Below are 23,347 nucleotides of genomic sequence, written 5' to 3' on the forward strand. Positions count from 1 at the left end.
AAACAGCTTGCCTGGCTCTGTCCAAAATTCAAAAATACACCTGCCAACAGCTCTAAAACTCACAAATTAAGACATTGTATTTCTTTTATCCAATCAATGCACAAACAATAATAAATAAAATTAAAGTAATAAAAGTAAAAATGACTTTTTTTGGTTTTAGAGGTACTTATGTCATATGACACTAAGCATTATTTACAGAAACTATCCAGTGCATGTCGGCCGGCCTGTCAGGGAGTTCCTCCTGTGTCTAAAGATGGAGAGCTGTTACCTTTTCCACATCCACCCTCCCTCCCTCACTCCTCGGCTGGGTGATGCTTGGCTTGGCTGTGGGGAGGTTTGATAGATGGCGTCCCCAGTTTTGGCAGCCTTATCTCGGGCCCCGGCAAGAAATCGTCATCTGCCACTTATCAGCCCTATAAACACCCTCCACAAACACTCTGCTGTGGAGGCGCTGGGGAGTAGGGAGAGGAGGGGTAAGGAGAAAAAAGGATAAGAAATGGGTGGCAAGAAGATAGAAGAAGATGGAAGTAAGTGAAGAGGAAAGGGGTGGGGGAGGGAGGACAGAGATGGGTAGAAGGTAGGACAGAGTAGAGGAGAGTAGGGAGGAGAGGGGTAGAAGTGTAGGGGAGAGGGAATGAGAATAAAAGAGGCACGAGAAAAAGCTATGAATGTTGAAGAAAAAAGAGCGAGGAGAGAAGAAGGATAAGGCAAGGGGACGAATAAGTTGGGAAGAAGCGAGAGTTTATGGACCAGGTGAGAGACGGGGCGGGGGGGCGAATGGAGGAAAGAAAGACGTGTGCACAGGGCAGGTAGGGCTGGGTATCATTATAATTCTTTTGATGCCAATACAGTCCTTGTATTTTGGTACCAATACCAAACCAATACTTTTCTTGAGTCCTTACTTTTCTACAGGCAAAAAAGGTTGCATTCTAAATGTTTCTAAATGTCTAAATTTAAATGTTGTCAAACCCAAGCAGTTACAAGAACTTTGCCTAAACAAAATGCAATGTAAAGATAGAAAGTTTGATACAAATCAGGAACTATCCGATCAAAGAATAAGTAAAAAGGATACGAACCTGATCAGACATTCAATGACAGCTTTTTAGAACTTGACAGTTTTTAATACTCATAAAATAGATCATTTATTATTCCCATTAAAAATTATTCAGATGAGTGTTGTCTGACCTGTAGCTCCGATCCTATGGTCAGGACAACATTGCTTGTCAGTGCCTGAAGTTGTGACAAATGACAGTTGCTGTTAAGTTTTGGTTAAGTTGAGGCACACAAACGATTTGGTTTAGTTGGTTAAAGGGACTCCAGTACACATTAAGTCTATGTACTGGTCTTGGAGCGCCTTGGTAGCTGAATGGTTGCAGAGCATGACGCATAACTGCAACATCACAGGTTGGGGCTGAAGCTGAAGACTACCAGTTTAAAAATGAAAAAAACGGTGATGTGACGTTATAAAGAACTCCTCATCTCTACTTGAAGCTCCATTGGCCAAATCTCAACCAAACTTTGGGCAGTCATGTTGCATTGTGGGTAATGTAGGCACCAGATTTTGACAAGGAAGAAGATTGCATGGAATAAAAAAGACGATAGCTATGGTTCTGTTGTGTCAATTTTGATCCCATTTTTTTAAACTGTCCATTATGAATAATGTTATAGGAGTGCATAGCTAAATCAATGAAGTGCCTTTTTGAGGAAAAGGGGTTGGGGTTAGTAGTCATGTGTAGTAGTGTAGACATGGTGAAAAACAATATTGACATCTGGTGGGATATGCGATGTAATCAGCAGTCTCCCATGTCAAAGTCACAGGGTTTGTTCTGTAGAAATTGTGGATACTCTGAGAGAAAGGAACAAAACTTAACCAAACAATTGTCCTCTGATATATGAATGTTTTTACCCATAGTTATATAAATACTTAATATTTAATACTTTGTTGAATACAAACAAAATGTGCTTATGGAGAGAGGAGAGAGTATAGGGAAGAGTTGGGTGATGGGAAAGTAGACGCAAGGAGAATAGGAAGGGGGAAGAATGATGGTGAGAGGAAGGGAGGAGACCGGAGGAGAGAATTGTAGGAAGGAAGGTAAGGAGTGAAATGGGACAGATTAGGAGATGAAGAAGGAAGGTATTGTAAGAAAGCATTGAAACTGGAGGCAAAATTTGCACAAATCCAGTTTGTCATCACATTTTTGAAGCCAGAACAGGGTTTTATTTTGTCTTTTCCCCCATGCACTGGAGGTCAGTTCCATTTGTGGAGTATTGGGTTTTATTACTCAAGACTCAAATTCTCAAAGGTCATCTCCACTTGGGGAATATTAGTTTTTATGACAATTCCCTCTCCGAAAGAAAAACCTCTTTTACACACTCGCCAACTGCTCCAGTGTGAGAGTGTCTGTATACTTTGTGATTGCCAAGCAGCCAGTGGATAAAAAAAAATATACTAGTAAAAACAGAGGTTAGAAAAATATTGCAGATTTCTTTAGGTTTATATTTCATAGTGCGAGCAGTGATCAGCTAATGAACGCTTGTTATTGGAACAGGGCTTCCTGTGTCAGTGCAGCGAGGCGTCGGTTGATGCGAGGTCATTAATTGTTGTGGGTGGTGGGGATATGTTTTCCTGCCGGGGTCCCCAGTGTCATATCAGCTTAATGAATTGTTTATGTAAACTAGTAGAGGTGTTTAATACCTGCCTTTTAAAATGGGAAGGAATCAAACAGAGCAGAAGCGAAGAGCTAAATGCCAGCAATTTAAGCGGTGAACAGTGTTCACACAACAAGGCAAACAAACACATTACGGTTGTTGTGTAATTCTAACGGCTGAGTTCAACATCACTTACGGGAGGTGTGGACTCGATGACCCAGATGTTAACTTTACAGCAAGAGGTTACATCATGCTACTGCAGGAGGCAAATTCAGATCTCATTTTGTAAAGACAAAAAAAGTTTGAAGGCAAATCTTGGAGGGAATTTTGAATTATTAAAAAAAAACTTTTTTTTAGAAATCTGACTTGATATGTGACAGCGAAACTGACGCCATGTTTTGCAAAAAGTATCAAAACTCAAAAGGTTCCATGCATTTATATGTATCAACTTGAAGGAACCAATTGTGTCCGCCCGTCATTGCTAGGCTACAGCGTAGTTTAGTCAGACGTTGGTGCTATAGGCGCCACATGGCTGTACTCCGCCAGGAAACAGAGTGGAAGAAGTCAGCCATCTAATCCATCCACGAGAGAAAAATGGAGAGAGGTTTTTACAAATTTCTTTTAAAACAAAACCTAAACTTTTATTGGACGGGCAAAGCAAAAATCTCCACCCTTATCTCAGGAGCACAGTGATACAGTCACACGTTTATGGTATTTTTCTGATCTTTTTTCTAACTGAAAAATGAAAGCTAACCTTTTGCTACATTATTTAGCATGCTCCTTATACTTCTTGGTTTCCCGTGTTCTCCGTCTCTTTCCTTTTGTCTTTTGTCCTCCTCTCCTGCCTCTCTTTTTGTCCCGTTCCCCTCTTCGTTGTCTTGTCCTTCGTGTCTCCTTTTTAACTGATTCTCCACATTCCTACTTCAACCAACTCCTCTTCCTCATTTTTCTTTCTTCCTCCCCTCCCCCTCCTTCATCTCCCGTTCTTTTTCTGTTCTCTCAATCTTTACATCTCTCTCTCCCTCTCTCTACTCACTTAATGGTCTGTCGTCCCCCAGGTGGCCCTAGATGCCATTTCGGCCCCCTGCTTTTGAATTTAATTACACATGGCATTGTCTTCAATGCCTCCCCCCCCCACCCACACACACACACAAAAATATAGCCCAAGCCACTGCTGCTAGATCACTGCAGGCAATAACACTGGGGCGGGGGAGTGGGGAGATCAACACGGAACAGATTGAAGGCTGAAAAGTTGATATTGGAAATCAAATTAATGCAAGTGAGAGCGACACCATATCTAATTAAGATGCTTTTGAAAAACTGACAAGCAAACCTGGTTTGACAGAAATACTCATGACTCGTAGCATTGATTATGAGATGAAGAGTACATTTACAAAATGTTAGAAATGTCTTTTTTACGGGGGAAAAGTCTGCTCTATGTTGGACGTGTGCTGCTTTAAATGATACGGCGGATTAAAAAAATAATGTAAATGAATGGTTTGTTTGTGTTATTTTGTGATATTTTCCAGACTGGTCATTGTGACATTTGTTTGTCTGTTGCTACCGTAGTTTGGGAACACTTGATTATACCTCTTCAAAGTGCTATTAGTTTTTAATAAAATGTTATTTTGCTGTTTGACAGAGACAATGCACACATATATTGCATATATGAAAATATATGTTTATCATGTTTGTTGTCAACCGTTTCAAGAAAAAACACAACTGGTAAAGACTGTATCAGTAGACTTTCTAAAAGGATATTTGGTAACACTTTACTTGAATGTATCTACATAAGAGTGACATGACACTGTCATGAACACATGACACAGACATGACACATGAACCCTAACCATAACCATAACCTTAACCATAACCATAATTTGTCATGACAAAAATCGAATGACACTTACTAAAAGAAGCGTTATGTCATAAACGTTTATGACTTGTTTATAATGTTTATGACACGTTCATGACACTCTTATGTAGATACCTTCAAGGAAAGTAAAGTGTAACCGGATATTTTTTACATCCTTTCCTGTTGTAAGTGTACTGTATTTCATATACTGCTTATGTCATTTGGGCACAAAACTCCTCAGATGGCTTTTTTGTATCTCGAATAAGCTTACCTGCTCAAACAAATGGCAGAACTTCACTTCTCATTACTTCTTCTGACTTTATGATCGTTTTTTCTTTTATCTTTTTTTAAAATATATATTAATGGCAACATTTTCCCTGATGCTTTTTCTATTAGCCACAACATTTGCTTTCATGTTGTTGTTTTTTTCATTATCTGCAAGACATTCAGTGATGGTTGGGTGGATTGGACCGGATCTTACAGGGGCACAGAAAAAAAACAGGCAGTAATATATTTTAATTTGCCTAGGGATCGTGGCTCTCATGATCAACTAATGTGATTACATCTCTGTACTGTGTCACTGCAGCGATGGAGCTCCACAGTGCTCCCTGCCTTTGGTTTTGAAGGATGGCTGTTGTTTTCTTCTCATTATACAACTCCTGAAATGTACCCGGGAGGGTGAGTGAGAGGTGTGGAGGTTGGGTGGGTGTATGGGTGTGGTTAGACGTTGAAATAACGACCCCTCAGTGCCGGAAAAGCATCTATTCTGTTGGTCCAGGACTCGTGGAGCCAGCCTGGGCCTTTCCCTTTTGTCAGCAGTGAAAAATGAAGTATTTCTGAATCCCTGGCACTCGCTGTGTTTCCCTCTAGGCGCCTCAGATACATTGAGTTAACATAAAGCAAAATTCAGGACAGGGGCAGCCGGTGTGACAAATGAAGCGCCTCTGTGTGTTTTGGAGGGAAAATAAAGGGGCCCCTTTTGTAGAAATTAGATTTGGACCTCGTTACTTCCTTTAGGCCCAATTTCTCCCCAGCAGTCCAAATGTATCTGAGAGGTACAATGAAAGATGGAATATTCTTGAAATGGAAAAAAGAGAATAATCTGAGTATAGATCATTTCCCTTGCATTCGCCCTCAGTCTGTATTCCATCGCAGCTTCATTCCCATTTTGTCACATTATGGCTTATTTTCACACTGCACTGCCAGCCAGCCTAAAAGAGAAGTCACGATCACGATCACGACACCCAGCCAATTGTTGCTTCTTAAAAATGGATCCAATCTGGGTTTTGGCGAGAAAGCTCGCTAGGGTACAAATGAGGCACCTCGGCTCGCCTGTTCACAAGCAGTGCTCTAATGCGACTTGGACTCATTTGTAGTCTGCAGGAGAGGAGAGGAATAGATGGTTCGGGTAGCTTTTGGCTACATTGTGGAGAAGCCGCAGTGTTGCGGTGTTGCGGGGGTCCAAAGACTTGTTGGCTAATTAGAGGTAGCTCGCCGTCTGTGATGCAGTCAAGCTCGCTGGCCGCATGGCAAATCTCTCCGGGGAACCAGACGGACGCCCGTGATGCTGCAAAGTTTTCTGATTCCCTTCTAACAAAAATCATGTTGAGTGCTTTCATGTTTGTTTGTGTGTCGATATGTTAGGCATTTTACTCTGGTTCTGTTTCAGGAATTAAATGTGTTTGTGTTTGTTTGTATGTAGGTGTGTGTCTGTATGTGTGTGTGTGTGTGTGTGTGTGTGTGTGTGTGTGTGTGTGTGTCTGTGGGTGGGTGGTTGGGTGTTTGTGTGTGGGTGTCAATTAGGCTTTCCTGCAGATGCAACTCAAATAGGTTTTGCTTTACCAATTAAAGAAAGGCAGCAGAGTTTTTACTTGTTTCACTGGTCTGGTCCCAAAGTTGCCTGCTATTTACCATCGCTGGCTGTGTTTCATTTGAACTTAATTATAATCCTTTAATACATTTGAGAGTAATCAATCCATTGGCACCATTGCAACTAAAGTAAGTGACAATAGTCGCACTTGGCACTAATAAAGGATCGACAGCAGCAGATTTAAACAAATACAACTGACAGTAAAACGAAAGTAAGTTAAAGCTGCGAAAATTAGTCTTTATTTCTAAACTAACTTCTCAACAAACCACTTCTCACCCCATCTTCCTTATCTCTCCCAAAAAAATTTAAGATCAAGACATGATATCCGGCAAAAAAAGCGACAGCTCTGCATTTTTTGCCAGCAGCACAATGTGAGCTTTAAACGGTCTGCTTAAATTGTTTCAATAGCATTTGCCAGCCACTGACTGTACTCTGGAGGCCAGACTAGGGGGGAAGTAGACTCCTCTAGAAGTACTTGTCAGATGCTCGAATAGCTTTGGAAATCTCCTGCCCCACAGCTTCGACATACTGCACAAACCTTTTTTCTACCGTAACCTGGCCCTAAGGGCTCCACCCTACCAGCACGTAATAGCAGAAACATTTTTAGAGAGTGGTGCAGCAGCCATTGCACGACCAGCTTTCTGGTACGCCCCGATACTAACCCAAACCTTACACACTGGATCATGATGGATAAAGTGAAATGTGAGACTGTCCTCCCACGAAAAACGCTTCCATAGGTTGTTTGTTCAAGCAGCAATTACGACTCATTTTATGACAGTTATGACAGGAGCAAAGCAGAAAGTAATGGGACAAAGTATAGGAGTGCTAAGTTCTGTGTAGGATGGGTCAAACAAACACAGGACTTTCATCCAGGAGACTAGGGTTTGTGTCACTTTTGAAACTAAATGTAAACAGCATGTTTTTTTTAACTTCACCGTCATGTGCGTAACCAGAAATAAAGTAACTGATTTTCACCCAAACCATGATGCTTTTCTGAAATAGTAGTTTTGTTGCCTAAACATAACTACAAACAATGTGGCAGTAAAAGAGGTACAATTTGTTTTTATTCAATACTAATTCAAATACAAGTAAGCAATAAGAGTTGCAACTGGCATTCACATCAAGTAACCAGGAGAAAGTGCAGCTAAGAAAATGGGGAGAATTTACAGTTAATTACCATATTGATCCCAATATAAGACAACCCCCCCCGTCTTTCAAGACTGATTTTGGGAAAAATACTTTTTGAAGACCAAATCTTGTTTTTATAAACAAAATCATTTCATTTCAAAATAATTCTATTAAAAACACATTGAATAAAACAAGGGAGGCTGTTGTTTTTAACATCTTTTAAATAAAATAATATTTTTAATATCTTTTTAGATGAAAGTGTCACATTTTAATCAACGGTAAATGTTTCCAAGGCCTTCGGCTGGTAATGGACATCCCATCATTACGTAAACACACACTCTCCTGTCAATCTCTTGGAAGCTTTGAGGACCACGGTAACATTTTCTCTGGCTGTAACATCTCCATAACAACGCCTCTTTTTACTTCCGTTTCAATTTCCGACTTTTAGGCTTTTTGTATCTGGATATATTTTTTGTTTCGTCTAAATATGAATGTGGATAACGTTAGTGATAGTGAGATGCTTGCTACAGTTACATTTCTAGTGATGAATCGGCGAAAACACGTTTTATTTCTCTGATTCACAGCTTTGTTCTAACGCTGCCGGGCGCACTCCCACTCTTCAGTCACTCTCTATCTTGCTTGACCATATAACGTTACCGTGCTTTCAGGCGGTCGTTGAGGCTCTGCCTAAAACTCTGCCATTTCGACCAGCTGTTTGTAAAATAAAAATAAAATGGATTATGGATCATTTCATTTCTATAGTTTATACCAGCTGACTTCTCTATCGGCTGTTGAAACAGGAGACGTCTCTTACGTTCTAAAACCAGCTAGATATCTGGCCGGCCAGTCCTGCTCAAAGAGCCTGCTGTGAGCTGACTGGAGCTCTGGGTCTCAGAGACAAGAGATGTTCACATGTACATGAGGGTTTATTATTTTTTTGTCCTCTCTTTGAGACACTTGACCAAATGGTAAAATATAAAGAACAACTTCTGGCTCTATTTCTGTGCTGTAGTTACCTTTTTGATCACTTATCAGCTACAGCTGTCAAGGTTGCTAGGCGACAGGAGCGGCGCTTTGATGCAAACAGGAAATGCTTGTAGACTTCGAGGCTGCGGCCTTGGAAGGCTGCAGCCCCTGAGGTGGGACATTTTGTTGGAGACGATCGCTGTGTCTCTCCATGTTTCAGGCCCTGGCACTAGCTAGCTGTGAGGGACGGTGACTGGCTTCAGTTAGGAGGGCAAAACGCGTTTTACTCATTATGTGTTGTTGGCGACATCTGTTGTTGTGGGTGTATTAACATAAAAAAGTCTAGACCCCAAATGTAAGACGATCCCACTTTTTCAGACGTATTTCCGGGAAAAAATAAACATGTTATATTTGGACCAATACGGTACATAGAGCTGCTGCACTGCTCTCTATGGCCTGAACCATTCAAGCATGTTGCACTTCTGACCACACTCCCTTTAGTGATGTCACAACAGCTGTTTTACCTTTGACAAGTGATGGAAAACTCCTGAGATGGCAGTGTGCTGAAGAGGTGGGAGAACCCAAACAAGAAGCAACCGACGTCTCTTTCAGACATGTGTAACACTGAACCACAAGTCTGTTCAGATGCTGCTCAGTGAACACAAGAAGAGGCAACGCTGACAAACCAATTCAGCCACTTCAGCTTCTATTTCCTGCTGAAGGGAGCCAAGCCTGCAGTTGCTACCTGCTCATAGCACTACTAAGACATGTCTGTCTTGGCTATCGCCGACAAGGTGTTCATACGTCTCTGTCTGGGGCTTGGACGCTGACTAGTCTGCTGCTTCTCCATTTGCAACAGTTCACATTGGTTTTACTACAGTATGAGTCTAATTTCCATACTTTATGAATACCTGCCATCATATAACATGCTTAAAGGTACAATGCAGTAACCAAAAGATGCACACACTAATTTCAGTTTTTTTTCAATCTGGACCCTATTTCCCTATGCATTAGTGTCTAATAGACTGATGTGACCAAATCTTTGAATTTGGTCCAGTATTGAGCGAGAATGCAGAGATGGGCTGACGCGTACAGTGCTGCTATGTAACCTAATGGGGCAATTGGCACCCTTAATTTTTGTCCATTAAAATAGATTTTTTTTGCCACAGGCTCAGATTGTTATTAAAAGTGTCTGACAACATTATCGATCTCACGAGGTGACTTGTTGTCTGAAGACAGCGGTGTGGAGAGTGGAACGTGAGTCGGGAAAAAGGGAGTAGCGTTTGGGAGTATGTTGTTTCCTAGTAAGCTACAGAAATTTTAGGCTCCTGCTATCTAATAGCCTGGTTAAATGATTTCGACAAGGTGGATGAGGTCATTATAGTTATGACCACCTGTATTTATTTGACCCAGAGTAGGCTACAGGCTACGGATGAAGAGCAGACGAGGTGAGACAGTGCAAGAGAGAAAGAGACTGAGAGACTGTGCAGTGTTTCGTGTGGTCAATAGGATAATAGATCCATGGTTTTGTGTTATCTAAAAGATTTTCAATAAAGACAATGGTTGGTATTTGCTCATGTCTCTATCACAGCCCTGTTGATTAGACGGGGGGAATCCTTTGACGTGGTGACACAGCGTTGTGTCCGAGGTCTATCACTGGATACCTCCAGACCACAGATATCTGGCAGTAACAGGTCCCACTTCTGAAAACATATTCTTTGGGCATATAGGGGCACAGCACACACATGAGCTCCACCAATATGCCGAGCCTCGCAGCCCTCCAGCCGCTGCTTCCCCCTCCTCCACCCGCTGCCTCGCTCTCTCGCTCTCTCACCTCGTCCGCTCTACGTCCGTAGTCTATAGTCTACTCTGGCTCAAATGAATACGGGCGGTCATTGAACTATAATGACCTCATCCACATTGGCGAAATCATTTTAAATTGGCCTTTGAGCCATGGCACTGAAAATCTTTTAAATAACAGGAGTTTATTGGCTAATTTCTGTAGCCTACTCCAAAACAAGAGACTCCCAGAATGCCTCTTTTCCGACTGGCATACTACTGTCCTGGGTGGACAACAAGTCCGAGAGTGCCAATTGCCCCATTAGGTAACACTGCAGCTCGGGATGCGCCAGCCGGTCACTACGATCTCGCTCAATACTGCCCAATTTCAAAGACTTTTGGTCACATCAGTCTATTAGACACAAATGCATGGAGAAATGGGATCCAGTTTGAAAAATGACCCTTTATGTGTTTAGGTATTAGAGAGATGTAAGTGCTAACATAGCGTTTCGTTGCCTAGAGGTGAATTAGGTGGTTATACTGTAAAGAGCTACTTATTTGGGGAATGGTGTTTAAGGTCAAAGTCTGTGGTGGCAACACATGGCAACACTATCAAATCATGCTCTGATAGATTGAAAGACTGGATAATAAAATCTGAATTTGGAGGACTGTGGCAGAGGTCAAGGCTCGCTATTTGCATATCCTTCATCTGCCTGGTGTGTCAACAAAGGAGACTCGCTCTCTGTCTCCACACCGGTGTATTCAGATGCAAAGTAAAGTGAATGTAATTATGAATCCCTTTTTTTTTCATAACATTTTTTTCGTGGGTTTAATATGTGCTCTGCTGTGAATTTCAATTGTAGCCCTCCATTTGTTTCCCTTTAAAGCGATGAAAAAAAGAACTTTGTTCAGAGTTTAATTCTATTTGTGTGGAAATGTATTGTAATATTTGCCTTGCGGCAGGTCAGGTTAGAAGCTCATATTTCATTAAGTGAAGATATGCTACAGTAATAGCTCATTTGGTTCTGGAACGGCAGCATTATTGTCGAGACCTGTGGAGGTGTTGGCCTAATTCAGCAAACGTTTGTGTCTGAGAAGTGCTCACATGATAACCACAATGACATCCCCACCTTCACCACCTGTTTGATAAAATCCAAACTTCAGTGTAGGCGAGGCACTGACATTAGTTTAAAGAAAAGCTGTAGTTAGAAATATGTAAAGGGAGAAAAGATCTTCCTTATTGAACTTTCCCCAATCTTCATAAAAAAGTATACACCCCCATTCAGTAGTCAATATGACATGTCACCAACCATACCATATGATTTTGACATCCTACTGTACCTGCTCACCACATCACAAGTTTGAGATATGGCTTGAGATAGGAGCATCATATCTGAAAATGTAAAAAGAAATGTTTTAAAGTATAGTAAACAGCAAAAAACTAAACACCATCATGGTGGTGTTAGTGCGGTCCCTAGTGCAAAATCTTCTGTACACATAAAGTCATAAATCAACAAGATTTAAAAGTCTACAGCTCTGTTTGGCTGTCGTAGGCACAGCGGTGCTTGACCTAAATGTTCACATTAACTTTATTTTCTTAAAGTCCTTGAAGGACATTAACAAAACACATTAATGATAATGCAATCTTACAGCTCTAATATATAAAAATGACAGTAGAACATTTTACGTTTGTAGACTCAGGATGCTTTTTAGTCATCTGTAAAGTTTTTACTGGTTAAAGGTGTTTTGGATCAATGCGGTTCTGGATCTGCTGTATAAACTGTGTGTTAGGATGAAGGAAGTTATTGATTTTCTTTGAATCAGTCGAGCGCAGAGTTTAAAAAGCTGCTTTGGTGGATTTTGTACCATTAATTATTAGCAGCGTCTGCACACATACGGATGCATACTGCACATTATTGCGGACACCAGGGATTAATCAAATTGGAATGTTTATCCACTTTAAAATACTGTAATGTTGATTGCTGTGTTGGGAAGTTACTGCTGTTTGCAGTGGTGTAGCACAAAATTCTGGGCCCTGTAGAAAGGCGTTTTCTATGGGTCCCTCCCTGCAACCACAGCTATTCATTCTAGCATCTTTTTAGGCCCTCCTCACATGAGGGCCCTGGATACTCAGTCCCCTCCCCCCCACCCTCCGATGCCCCTGGCTGTTTGTGTAGATTATTGTTTGGCAGATTTAGTTTTGTAAACCAATGACTTTATGTGGGGCTGCTTGTTTCTACAAACACAGGCTGGGGTCATAATCTATCTATCTATCTATCTATCTATCTATCTATCTATCTATCTATCTATCTATCTATCTATCTATGTTTTTTACATGTTTCAGTTCATGGATGGTTGCTGTTCTAATTCTCTGTTCTTTTCATACTGTAGTTCACCAGAAAGAGACTCTGGAGAAGGAAGCCAAGGTCAGCATCCTGGAGGCCGGGGTCACCGATGTGAGTACATAAGTTTACACTTTTCTTTTCACTGTCAATTTAAATCGAAAGTTAAGGTGGATAGTAACAAATTATAATATGAGTATTCAACCAAAAGCAACATAATCACTAAAGGGTCAAAAGTATGTGAACAACCCCAACCATGGGCATTCATCTACTGCTACTGTATATATTAGCAGCCTCTACTCTTTTGGAAGCTGGCTGCAGGGATTTTTTCCCCAGTCAGCCACAAGAGCATCACTGAGGTCCAACACTGATGTTGGGTGATCAGGTCTGGCTCACAGTTGGCGTTCCAGTTCATCCCAAAGGTGTTGGATGGGGTTGTTTCAGGACTCTCTGCAGGCCAGTCAAGTTATTTCACACCAAACTGGGATTAAAAAAAGCTTTATGGACCTGGCTTTGTGCATAGGGGAACATTGTCATTGAAACAAAAAAGGACCTTCCATAAAGTGCCACAAAGTTGGAAGCACTCAATTGTCTAAAATATCATTGTATGCTGAAGCATTTCCCTTTATTGGAATAAAAGGTCCCAGCAAAACATTGAAAATAGCCACAGACCAAAGCATGTGGACAGGGGTGTCCACGTATGAAAATATGAAGTCTAGCAAAAACTATTTTTTAAAGGTGCAGTTCAGGCATTTAACAAAAACATTTTCCCACATATCTCTATTGATATCTTGCATTTCTCAGATTTTTATGTTTGGTAGAAAATCCGGATGAGTCCTTTTTTTTCTAAAAGGCACATTGTTGGTAAAACATTAAAGCTACATTGTGTAAGAATTCCTCCCATATAGCGGTGAAATTGTACATGACAACCAACTGAATATTACTTTCTAGTCTTGTTGCTTTGCCTGTTGCGTTGTCGTTATAATTCTCTTTTTAACTTCCTTGGCAACTCAGTTACATGTCCTCGATAATAGGCGTGATGCTCCATCTTCAACAGGCTTTCAAATCTGCCAGCAGTCACAAGTAATCTTCTCCCCCTCCCTCCCTGGCATTCGTCACAGTCAGTGCCACTTAGTTTAAAAGCGCGAAAGGCGGAGATATGTCCCTCTTTGGCTAATGTATTTTAAAGATGGATGCGCAACATGGTGGCCGTCATTCGAGCGAGTCGCTCGTATGTATTCTGAATGATTCTGAATGGCAGATTCTACGCGTACGAGAATACTTTGATTAGTTGGTGGAAGTAATTACACATGAATGAGCACATATTTGTGAAAGAACAAAGGGTTTTTTGTTAAGAATCAACTCAAAAAAGTACACAATGGAGCTTTAAATATGCAATTGTTTGACTTTCTGAACAACCAAATTCCCCTGCCTTGTATTTCTGTCCTTTTGCTCACGTTTCGTCACTTATTGTAGTCCATGCTTTATAATTGTACTTATACTTGAAATAAGTAAGCAGCATTTCTGATGTTTGGCACCTACTCCATCTCTTCCACCTCTGTCTTTCTCTCTCAGCCTCTCTCCCCCTTGGTCTCTTAACATTGCTATTCTCCACCATCTCTGCGATAAATAGACTGCTGAGCGTCTGCACTCACCTATTGATTCAAGAGTTAGTCTGCAACGATGACGGCACGCCATTCACCAAGCTTATCAAAGAGGCAGCAGCAGCAAGGTCTGAGAGAGAAACAGTTGGAAAAGGGGGGATTAGGGAAGTAAGGAGAATGAGGGAAGTTGGGAGGGTGGAGTAGAAAGGGTGGAATGGAGGGTGCATCGAGGTGATCAATACCTAGCTGCAAACAGGAGCCAATTATGGCCAATCAAACCACTGTTGCAAGAGAGAGAGAGAGAGTGAGAGAAGCAGAGAAAATCCCTCCATCACAGGCTGCCAGATAGAGAAATAGCAGAGAGACTCAACCTGCAACAAAACATCCATCATCACCCCATACAGTGTTTATTATAGTTTTATCATACACTGTAAAATAAGAATATTAGCATACTTCATCACAGCTGACAGGTTAAAAATACAATGCAGAGGAGGCAATATGTTTTCTCTCGGACGTGTTTTCCAGCTCGACTCTGTGAGGATATTTTGAAAAGGCCTGCAGGTTTGAGCGTTAGGTTTATTTGGCGGGCGGAGAAATGCATTCTCATTTTCTCATTGATACCTGTGCATTTGTATATGCCTGTTTGAAACAAAGGTAACATGAATATTTATTGATCCCTGTGTGGTCGTTGCCACAGCAAAGGTAATGAGGAAGAATAGCATGCAATAAAACCAATAAAGACCAAACAGTCGATCAGTAAAGCAGAACATAAATTATTGTGGCGTTGTAAAAGTTAATGCACCTGAAAATCCAGCATGTGGAGTGCAGATGCTGGATGTGCCATTTTTTTTTGCATCTGCAGATTTTTTTATAGATTTTTAGACAGAATCTGTCTTGTTTATTCATGGACACTACTGTGTTTTTAAACGATATGGTCTTTGCTAACAAGAACCCAGAGATCACATTATATTGTATTTGCCTTAATTTAAATTACTGGGCAATAAGTCCATTTACTTTATTTCTGTCTCTTTTGTAATCCTTTCACCTCCTTGGGGGGTCATTGTGGAATAAAGAAGGAAAGAAATCTTATTGTCCCCCCTTAATAAACACATACATGAGCATCTTAGTAAAGTCAACAATAGCAAAAGCTTAGCACATACTGTAGAAGGAGGTCGGGGTGGTGGACATTTGCTGTTTGCATTTTTAATTACAGTGAAATCTTCAACACCGATCAACAGAAAATAAGACTTTAATGCCATAAGCTACATTACATAGAGAAAGTAGCATGCCACACAATCATTAGTTTGTGGTCCTCAAATTACATTCTGAATTATCTTTTATTTTATGTTATATAACAATAATATTAATTTATTACATTTATATAGTGCTTTATCATAGACACTCAAAGCGCTTCAGGGGGGAGGACTACTCTCTAACACCACCAATGTGTGGCACCCACCTGAGTGATGCACGGCAGCCTTACAATGCCAGACGCTTACCACACATTAGCTCGGCAGAGAGGGAGGGGAACATGTTTTTAGTGGTAGGGGAAACCGGAGCACCCAGAGAAAACCCACGCAGACACGGGGAGAACATGCAAACTCCACACAGAAAGGCCCGGGACGACCTGGGTTGGAACCAGGTACCTTCTTGCTGTGAGGCCACAGTGCTAACCATTGGGGCACTATGCTGCTATGTATTTAATTGAGATTAATTTGTAAGGTTTAGTTTTCATTTTGAGCATAAATACATTAAGGCTGTTTATAGGGAAAGGAACCAGAATCTTACAGGTTCAGTCCCTTCAGCAGCCAAATGTTGTCCTCCAACACTCCAATACTCTCCGAGTGAATCAGCACATCTCCTGCTCTTCCTTCTTTGTGGGTCATTTATGATTTGTGACCACACTTCCAAATTCCTCACGTATCATGTTTCTGAGAAATTAAGGCAGTAATCCATCTTTTCTCAAGGCTGCTTTTAATGTTCTTTGGAATTCAGGACATCAAATGCACTGCAGCTCCAGTAAGCATATTGATGTGTTTAGTGGACATATCTGCTTCTCTAACTTTAAGTGCAGGCAATTAACAAAAGAAAGGCAACCCTTGAATAAATCAGCGAATGCAAAATGTACTGAGAGCAGGGACATGTCAGTCTGTTAACAAGAAATCTAAAAAACAGCTTTAGCCCAAACTTGTCGGAGAGACACTCAATGGTTTAAGAATCCATTTATTCAGTAGTTTTGAAAATGTGTTTAAGAGCCATGCTATTGATATATCTTCGATGCAACAAGTCCTCCCCACCCATTCGATAAATTAGCGCCCCTGTCAGTGGCAGCAGAACGTCCTCATACCTAAATGTAACAGTCACAGACGGACAATCATTTTTATTATAAAACTGCTGCTGCTCTTCTCTTGTTGCACATTCACACTTTAATTCTTACTTAATTATTATGGTAAATGGCATTGTGTGTATTTATTATATGTATTCATTGTCAGAACTACTCCTCATGCTTTAAAATTGCCCCCAGGGGATATATAAAGATATTTGAATTGAAATTAAATACATTTAGTTCGTAATTTGTGCCTTTAAATTACAAATCACTCCTTCAGAGAACAACATTGTGCACTTAATATCTTTGACTTGTAACCTTGTGAAGTCCTGCTCTTACTTACTACTTACTTTATGTTGAAATAAATATACCTACACAAGTAGTTATGTATTTCAGTGTACATCTTATGGACACCATGTGCAAAAAAAAAATCATTCTAATAGTTTGAACCTCTGTGTTTTTTTAGAAGGAACATTGGTCTTTTTTTGCCAGTTTTGACAGCTTTCTGTGTATTGGATTGATCAGATAAGATGAAGATAATAAAAATGAGAAGAGCCTTCTGTGTGTGCCTTCTCAACAGTCGTTTGCTTGCTTTCTTACTACCGTATTTCTTCACACGCACAAATTCGCTAAAGCTGAATAGCCAATCAGATGTATTCCTCTCACTGTCACATGTCGAAAAAAAAGACAGACGAAGGCTGATGAGTAGCGACGGTGCGTGACACACCGCAAAAACTAGGGTGACGGACCAACTTGGAACAATGGCTGACGGTATTTTTGGTGAGTCAGGGCCTTTAGTCTGCCTCGGCCTTTTCCCTGTTCCTTGTGGAGGAAACCTTTACGTCTTTACTGTGTCATTAAGAGCTCTCAAACCCCGAAGCTGTGTTTTGATAAACTGGATGAAATCTGACAGTCTCATCACATTTCCACCTTACACATGTGTTCTCCTGTTAAATATGGTTTAAGGAATGCTCTGACGAAAGCCATTAGGCCAAAATGTAAGCAACGTTTGTTTGACATGGCCAGAATAAATTGGTGACATTGAGGTGAAGTGGTTGCTACCTCTTAACCTTCGGGTAATTGACATTGGAACTTTATGAACTGGTTTAGCACCACAAACAAATAAAGTGAAGGTGAATCCTTTCAAAGACCTAACTACAGATTAAGGAATGTCAATAAGTTGTCAAACCAAAATGAAAAAGATGCTCATTTGTCAGTGCATTCTTTCACACTACAGGCACCGTCCACACACACGTTCACACACTGGTGGCCGAGGCTGCCATACAAGGGCAATTCAGTGTTCTGTCTGGACACTTTGACATGTAGACTGCAGGGCCCAGGGATCAACCTTCCGATTGGTAAACGAGCGCTCTACTACCTGAGCCACAGCTGCCCACAGTCGTAGTGGGTGGTGGTGTTGTATTGGACTGCATTATATTAAAATGTGTCCTTTCCATTTACACACATGAGGAGGGTGGCAAAATATTAGAAAGCACTTGCATGCACTCCAGTACAACACCACCATTCATTACAACCTCAATAATAAACAGTAGAATTATCACCTGTCTGACAACATCAACACAAACCTTTAATGTTTATAATTTAAAGTAGAATTCATGGCGGAGCTGTTGTATTAAATGACATTAGGTTGTACAGTTTGTTCCACTGATATGAAATATAACACTTTTTTTTAAACACGGTTACTACCGTTTTTTTTCAACCTTTGAAAAGGTTTGATTGTAACATTGTTGTTCCCATCAGTCACTTAGACACAAAAATATAGGAACATAGGGTCCAGGTTGAAAAAAATGGTAGTGACCCTTTCATGGCCCAGCCTGTTGGATCAGGAGATAAACATGTTTTTTTGGTTTCGTTATTCACACAGTGACGACTCAGTGGCTTTGGTAGATTACAAGCCTTCATAGAAATCTCAAACATCCTCATTTAAGTTTTTTATAAAGGTTCGTACGACTCACTGCTGTTAGTTAAATGACTTCAGGCTCTCTCCATTTTTCTCCAGTCTTACCGCTGTTACCTCACGTGGCTTAGCGATTGAACACGGCCTCTTCGAGGCCACAGAGAACTCAGCTCAGTTTTCACTCTGAGACTTGCGTCCAATTAAGAGAATGTGTGTATGTGTGTTGGGAGGGAGGTAGGAGATAAGGTTGCCGTGGCAGCAAACAGATTATAATTGTCCTGGAGTGGCACTAATCCCCCTCCACCCAGGCCGTTTTGTTCCCCACAAATCAAAGTGCTTCCAATCTGTCTGTCGATTTCACAAAATAGAGGGAGGCATGGAGGAGGGAAGGAGCTAATGAAAAAAAAAGAAAAAAAAACAATAGTAGATGGCCCTTTTCATCACCACTTAACACACTCACTACATAAGAATACAGGCAGGCATACATACTCACATTTACACAGACAGACTCGCTTGTTGCTTCAAGTATTAAAAATTAAAGCAGCTGCTTTGAGCTGGAGAGGATCAAACTCATCAGCTGCTGCAGTGTTTGGTTGGTTGGACTGTAAATGTTTAGATTCTTAAAGGGAAACCCTGTTTTAACTTGTCAAAGTCAGTTAGTCATTAGTTAATTTTACAGGTTTACATGTGTACATGCGGATTGCGAGATCTGGAGGTGATCTGGCTCGCATTGTGATTGGATGTCAGCCGGATGTAAATGCACAATAAAAAAAAAACATCTGCCGAAAAAGTAGATGGATCATCTAATTTGGCCTCCTTCTGCTGTCTCAAGCCTTTTAAAAAATGTACAGATAACCCTTCTTTACAGCGGAAAAATAAGTAATGTAGAGCCCATACAGCAGCATCGCTTCAGAAGACAGTGACTGATAGGGGAAGCCGAGCTAGCATTTATAAGTGCTAACTATTGGCACTCAGTACTTTTTTACAGCATGAGAAATGTTTCCGATAACCTAGTCTCACATCGCCAGACCTTCCTCCACAGCAATGCAGAGGAAGGTCTGGCTAGTCCACACAGCATTCTGGGATGGGAGAAAAACGTGTTCTGGTTTATTGGCATTTCTTTAAACCAATCACAATCATCATGGGCGTTGCTAAGCACCGGACAGAGCCACGGTGCCTCTGCAAAATTGCCTCAGTAAGGAACTTGTTTTGAACATGTGTATGTTCAAAAGTAGTTTTAGTCGTGCAACAGAAAACTCAGATTGGACAGATAGTCTAGCTAGCTGTCTGGATTTACCCTGCAGAGATCTGAGGAGCAGCAATCCGTATTAACAACAGATAATCTGGGTTTCAGAGCTGCTCCTCATTTACAATATTGGAGAAGATTTTTTAAGTAGAACCACCCTGTCACCCCACAGGTGACAGGGTGGTTTGCAGCATTGTTTATGTCCCATTCTACCCACCGAACCATAGTGAACGGCTTTGATAATGATTTCACTGAGAATATATTCCTGTCTGTTATTTCTGCGGTTGGAGGAGAGCAGAGTGATCACATCACTCGTAATGACACAGTATTGTTGTGTGCTGTCTGTCCAGGTGCCTGAGAAAAGAGCTGGATTTGAAAGAGAATATTCATGAAGCAGAGACACACACACACACACACACACACACACACACACACACACACACACACACTGGATAAAGGTTGTCAGTTCACCACTGTGCCCTGTTCTGCCTATAATTTTCATCACAAAGAGGAAAATAAATCATAGAAGATCAGAACAATGGCATGAGTGTAAGCTTGTATACATACATACATTATTACCTGCATGTGAGTGTAAGAGTGAGAGTGTGTATACAGCTGCATGTGTGTCTGTGTTTGAGTGCGTACACTGGTGCATCCATCTGCATCTCCTGCCATAGATATTCAAATGGCTCCATGTGAAAAATGGAATCGAGAGGCTGCTGAAGTGCTGGCTCTTCTTTTTCTCTCTGGCCGAGACACGTAGGCCGAATGGCCTTTGATATGGTAATGACAGGTCTACCTGGTTGTGGAAGGCAGTTTGCTTACCATCAGAAAGCAGGGTTTCTTACCTCTGCCATGGAGGTCGATGTATGTCTGTAGCCCAGTTCCTATTTGATCTAACACATTTAAATAGTTGTTATTGTAAAGACATTGACTAAAGTAATGTTCCCGTTCATCAATCCTTGTGGCTTTTGCTAACACTTTCCTACATACCTGTAAAATTGGAACTGTTGAACTGTATTGAACTCGCATAGTGTTAAAATTAACACTATCTCAGTGTTTATATAATTGTCATTGTGTTGTGAGAAAAACACTTCCTCGTTATCCAGGTTTGTCACTACAGCTTAGCATCTCCGTGTTCAGCCAAGCCTGCCTCATACCTGGTCTGGATTATGTACTTTTAGCACATATTGTTCTCCCAGCTATACTTCAGCAGACCAGCAGGCTGCTTAGGGGGCTGTGGGCACCCGCTGGGCGTTCTGGCAAACAGTGTGGCACCACAGACAGCTGGCATACAAGGCTCACACCACCTCTCCTGTTTTCCCCAGGTGCTAAATGGGATATTAGGTACAGTTGAGGTCACCCAGAAAAAAAAGGAAAATAGGAAAATGAAAGCCCAGAATTAGAATACATCACAACAGTCTGGATCTCTTGTTCTCTCAGACAAAATGCAGTCCTGAGAGGCTCTGCTCTAGCAAACAAGGTGCGTAATGACAACAGCATTAAGCCTGGTAATATGCACCTGTAGGCTCCGTCTAAAGTCCTGAATACTGAGCTGTAATTTAGACTGGACAATACACTGCAACACTGTTCTATGTTCACATCATTGAGCAAATGGCCTATTACTCTCAAATGGCTTATTAACTAGGTCTCACGCCTGATTAGTCAGTGGCATCTTGGTATGATAGTAGATGACTTCAATCACTCATTAACATGAACATTATCTGCACATGAAGAGAAGAATCAGGCGATGTGTGTGTTTTTATTAAGAATCCCAAATCAAACCTACTCAGCCTCATATCAACATAAACACATATTGCTTTACAAATTACTTGAACAATGTAAATTATTCATTGCTCATTACTTTACTGTAATAATCAGCAGAATGTATTAGTTGCATTACTAAGCTCTGTTAAAGATGTCCTCAAACAACTCCAACACCGTCACACCCACATGTTGCATCTTCTGTTTTCAACACATGTAGAAATACCCATCTGATTCCTGAATGTAAATTTACCAGTGGCTAACGTTAGCCAGTCAGAAGAAGACACAATATGTAATATCATGTAATATGTAAACCACATAAGGCCATAAAAACAATTTCTCTTGGTTGAGTCATTCTTGAGTAGTTTGACACTAGAATATTCACAACTCAACTAGCTTACTACCTTTAAAGAGCTCTTTAGATTGATTTTTTTTTTTTGTGGTCAGGAATTCAACATGACGTCTTGGGTTTGAATAAAAAAATGTAGTTTTAAATTAAATATAGCCTCAAAGAAGAGTTGGAACCAGCTAATTACAGAATATAGGTGATATTGTCAGATAGGGTGGAATTGAGTTTTCCAACCTTTTAGACACTTAAAAATAAACATTGTTCTTAACAAAATGTAACAAATACATGTTTGGCTGACAGAGAAAGAGCCAGAGAAAGAGAGAGAGAAAACATCCATAATGTATATGTTTGTGCAAATCGGTTGCTTGTTATTTGTGTGTTATTGCCATGTACTTCATCTGCACATCTGCCTATCCCAAATCCCCTCTCCTCCTGGTGATAGGAACAGCAGCACCACACACTGCGTGGCATCTGCAGCTTAAGGTTTCTGTTAGCTGGGAGGCTGGCTGATCTTCAGCAGAGCCTACCAGACACTGACAGGCAGGTTTGGAGAAACCGTTACCCAGGCACAGTGCTCCCCAGGTGGGCACAGAGAGGACTGTCAGGGCCCGAAGGCTTTGCCGTAATTACCCCCACCCACCACAGCAACCATTACAAGCTCCCCAGAATATCTCCCCCTCTTCATGGGGCTAGCAGAATGCATCAGCGGCCTGGCTGATGGACGTTGATGGAGTGAGTGGACTGATCTGTTTACACAGCAGTGGTGTGTGTATGTATGTGTGTGTGTGTGTGTGTGTGTGTGTGTGTGTGTGTGTGTGTGTGTGTGTGTCAGAATCAGAATCAGAATCATTTTATTTGTCATTGTAAAACATTGTAAAACACTGTCACAACGAAATTTAAGTGCTACTCCTTCTGGTGCCTAGAAGTATACATTCATACGCACACGCCATACCCTTCCACAAACCGTAACATCACATACACATAATGGGACAGGTGCTTCTAGTGCATAGTAGTATACATTCATACACTTACTCACACCATACTCTCACACCAAAGATCACAGTACTGGTGTGCAAATGCAGTGCAAAACAGGCAAGATAATCATTCATGATGAAGTCCTATTTCTGTAATTGAATGTTTAGAGTTGTGATGGCTGTGGAGAAAAAGCTGTCTCTGAACCTGGATGTGCGGGTTCTGACAGACCTGTAACGCCTTCCTTAGGGGAGGAACTGAAAGTGTTCGTGGCCTGGGTGCAGGGGCGGACTGGGACAAAAATTCAGCCCTGGCACTGTGGCCACACCAGCCCACATTACCCCGCCCATGCAGCCCCACCCACGGACACGTGCCTTCACTAATTACATGTGTGTACAGATGGTGAAATAATATAAAAAAGTACCTTATGTAACAGATTTTTTAAATCAACATTTAATGTAAGTAACTGGCAAACAATGTTTACTACTTTTTAAAGAGCATACGTTTATAACAAATTTACACATACTGTCGGTTTATGCTGTTTGTATACTGTCATTCTCTACAGTATGTTGTTCTTTG

The 23,347-nt window shown here is 41.1% G+C and overlaps 1 protein-coding gene across 2 annotated transcripts in view; it reads left to right on the forward strand.

The window, feature by feature from the left end:
• Nucleotides 1-23,347, forward strand: part of LOC116055596 (receptor-type tyrosine-protein phosphatase N2-like) — a 310,864-nt gene that overhangs the window by 178,768 nt on the left and 108,749 nt on the right. For both annotated transcript variants that reach the window (XM_031307625.2, XM_031307623.2), the window contains one exon: nt 12,639-12,703. In XM_031307625.2, coding sequence (XP_031163485.1) covers nt 12,639-12,703 — 65 coding nt within the window. The remainder of the gene's footprint in view (nt 1-12,638; nt 12,704-23,347) is intronic.

Source organism: Sander lucioperca, chromosome 9, assembly GCF_008315115.2.
Source record: "Sander lucioperca isolate FBNREF2018 chromosome 9, SLUC_FBN_1.2, whole genome shotgun sequence".
Taxonomy (NCBI): domain Eukaryota; kingdom Metazoa; phylum Chordata; class Actinopteri; order Perciformes; family Percidae; genus Sander; species Sander lucioperca.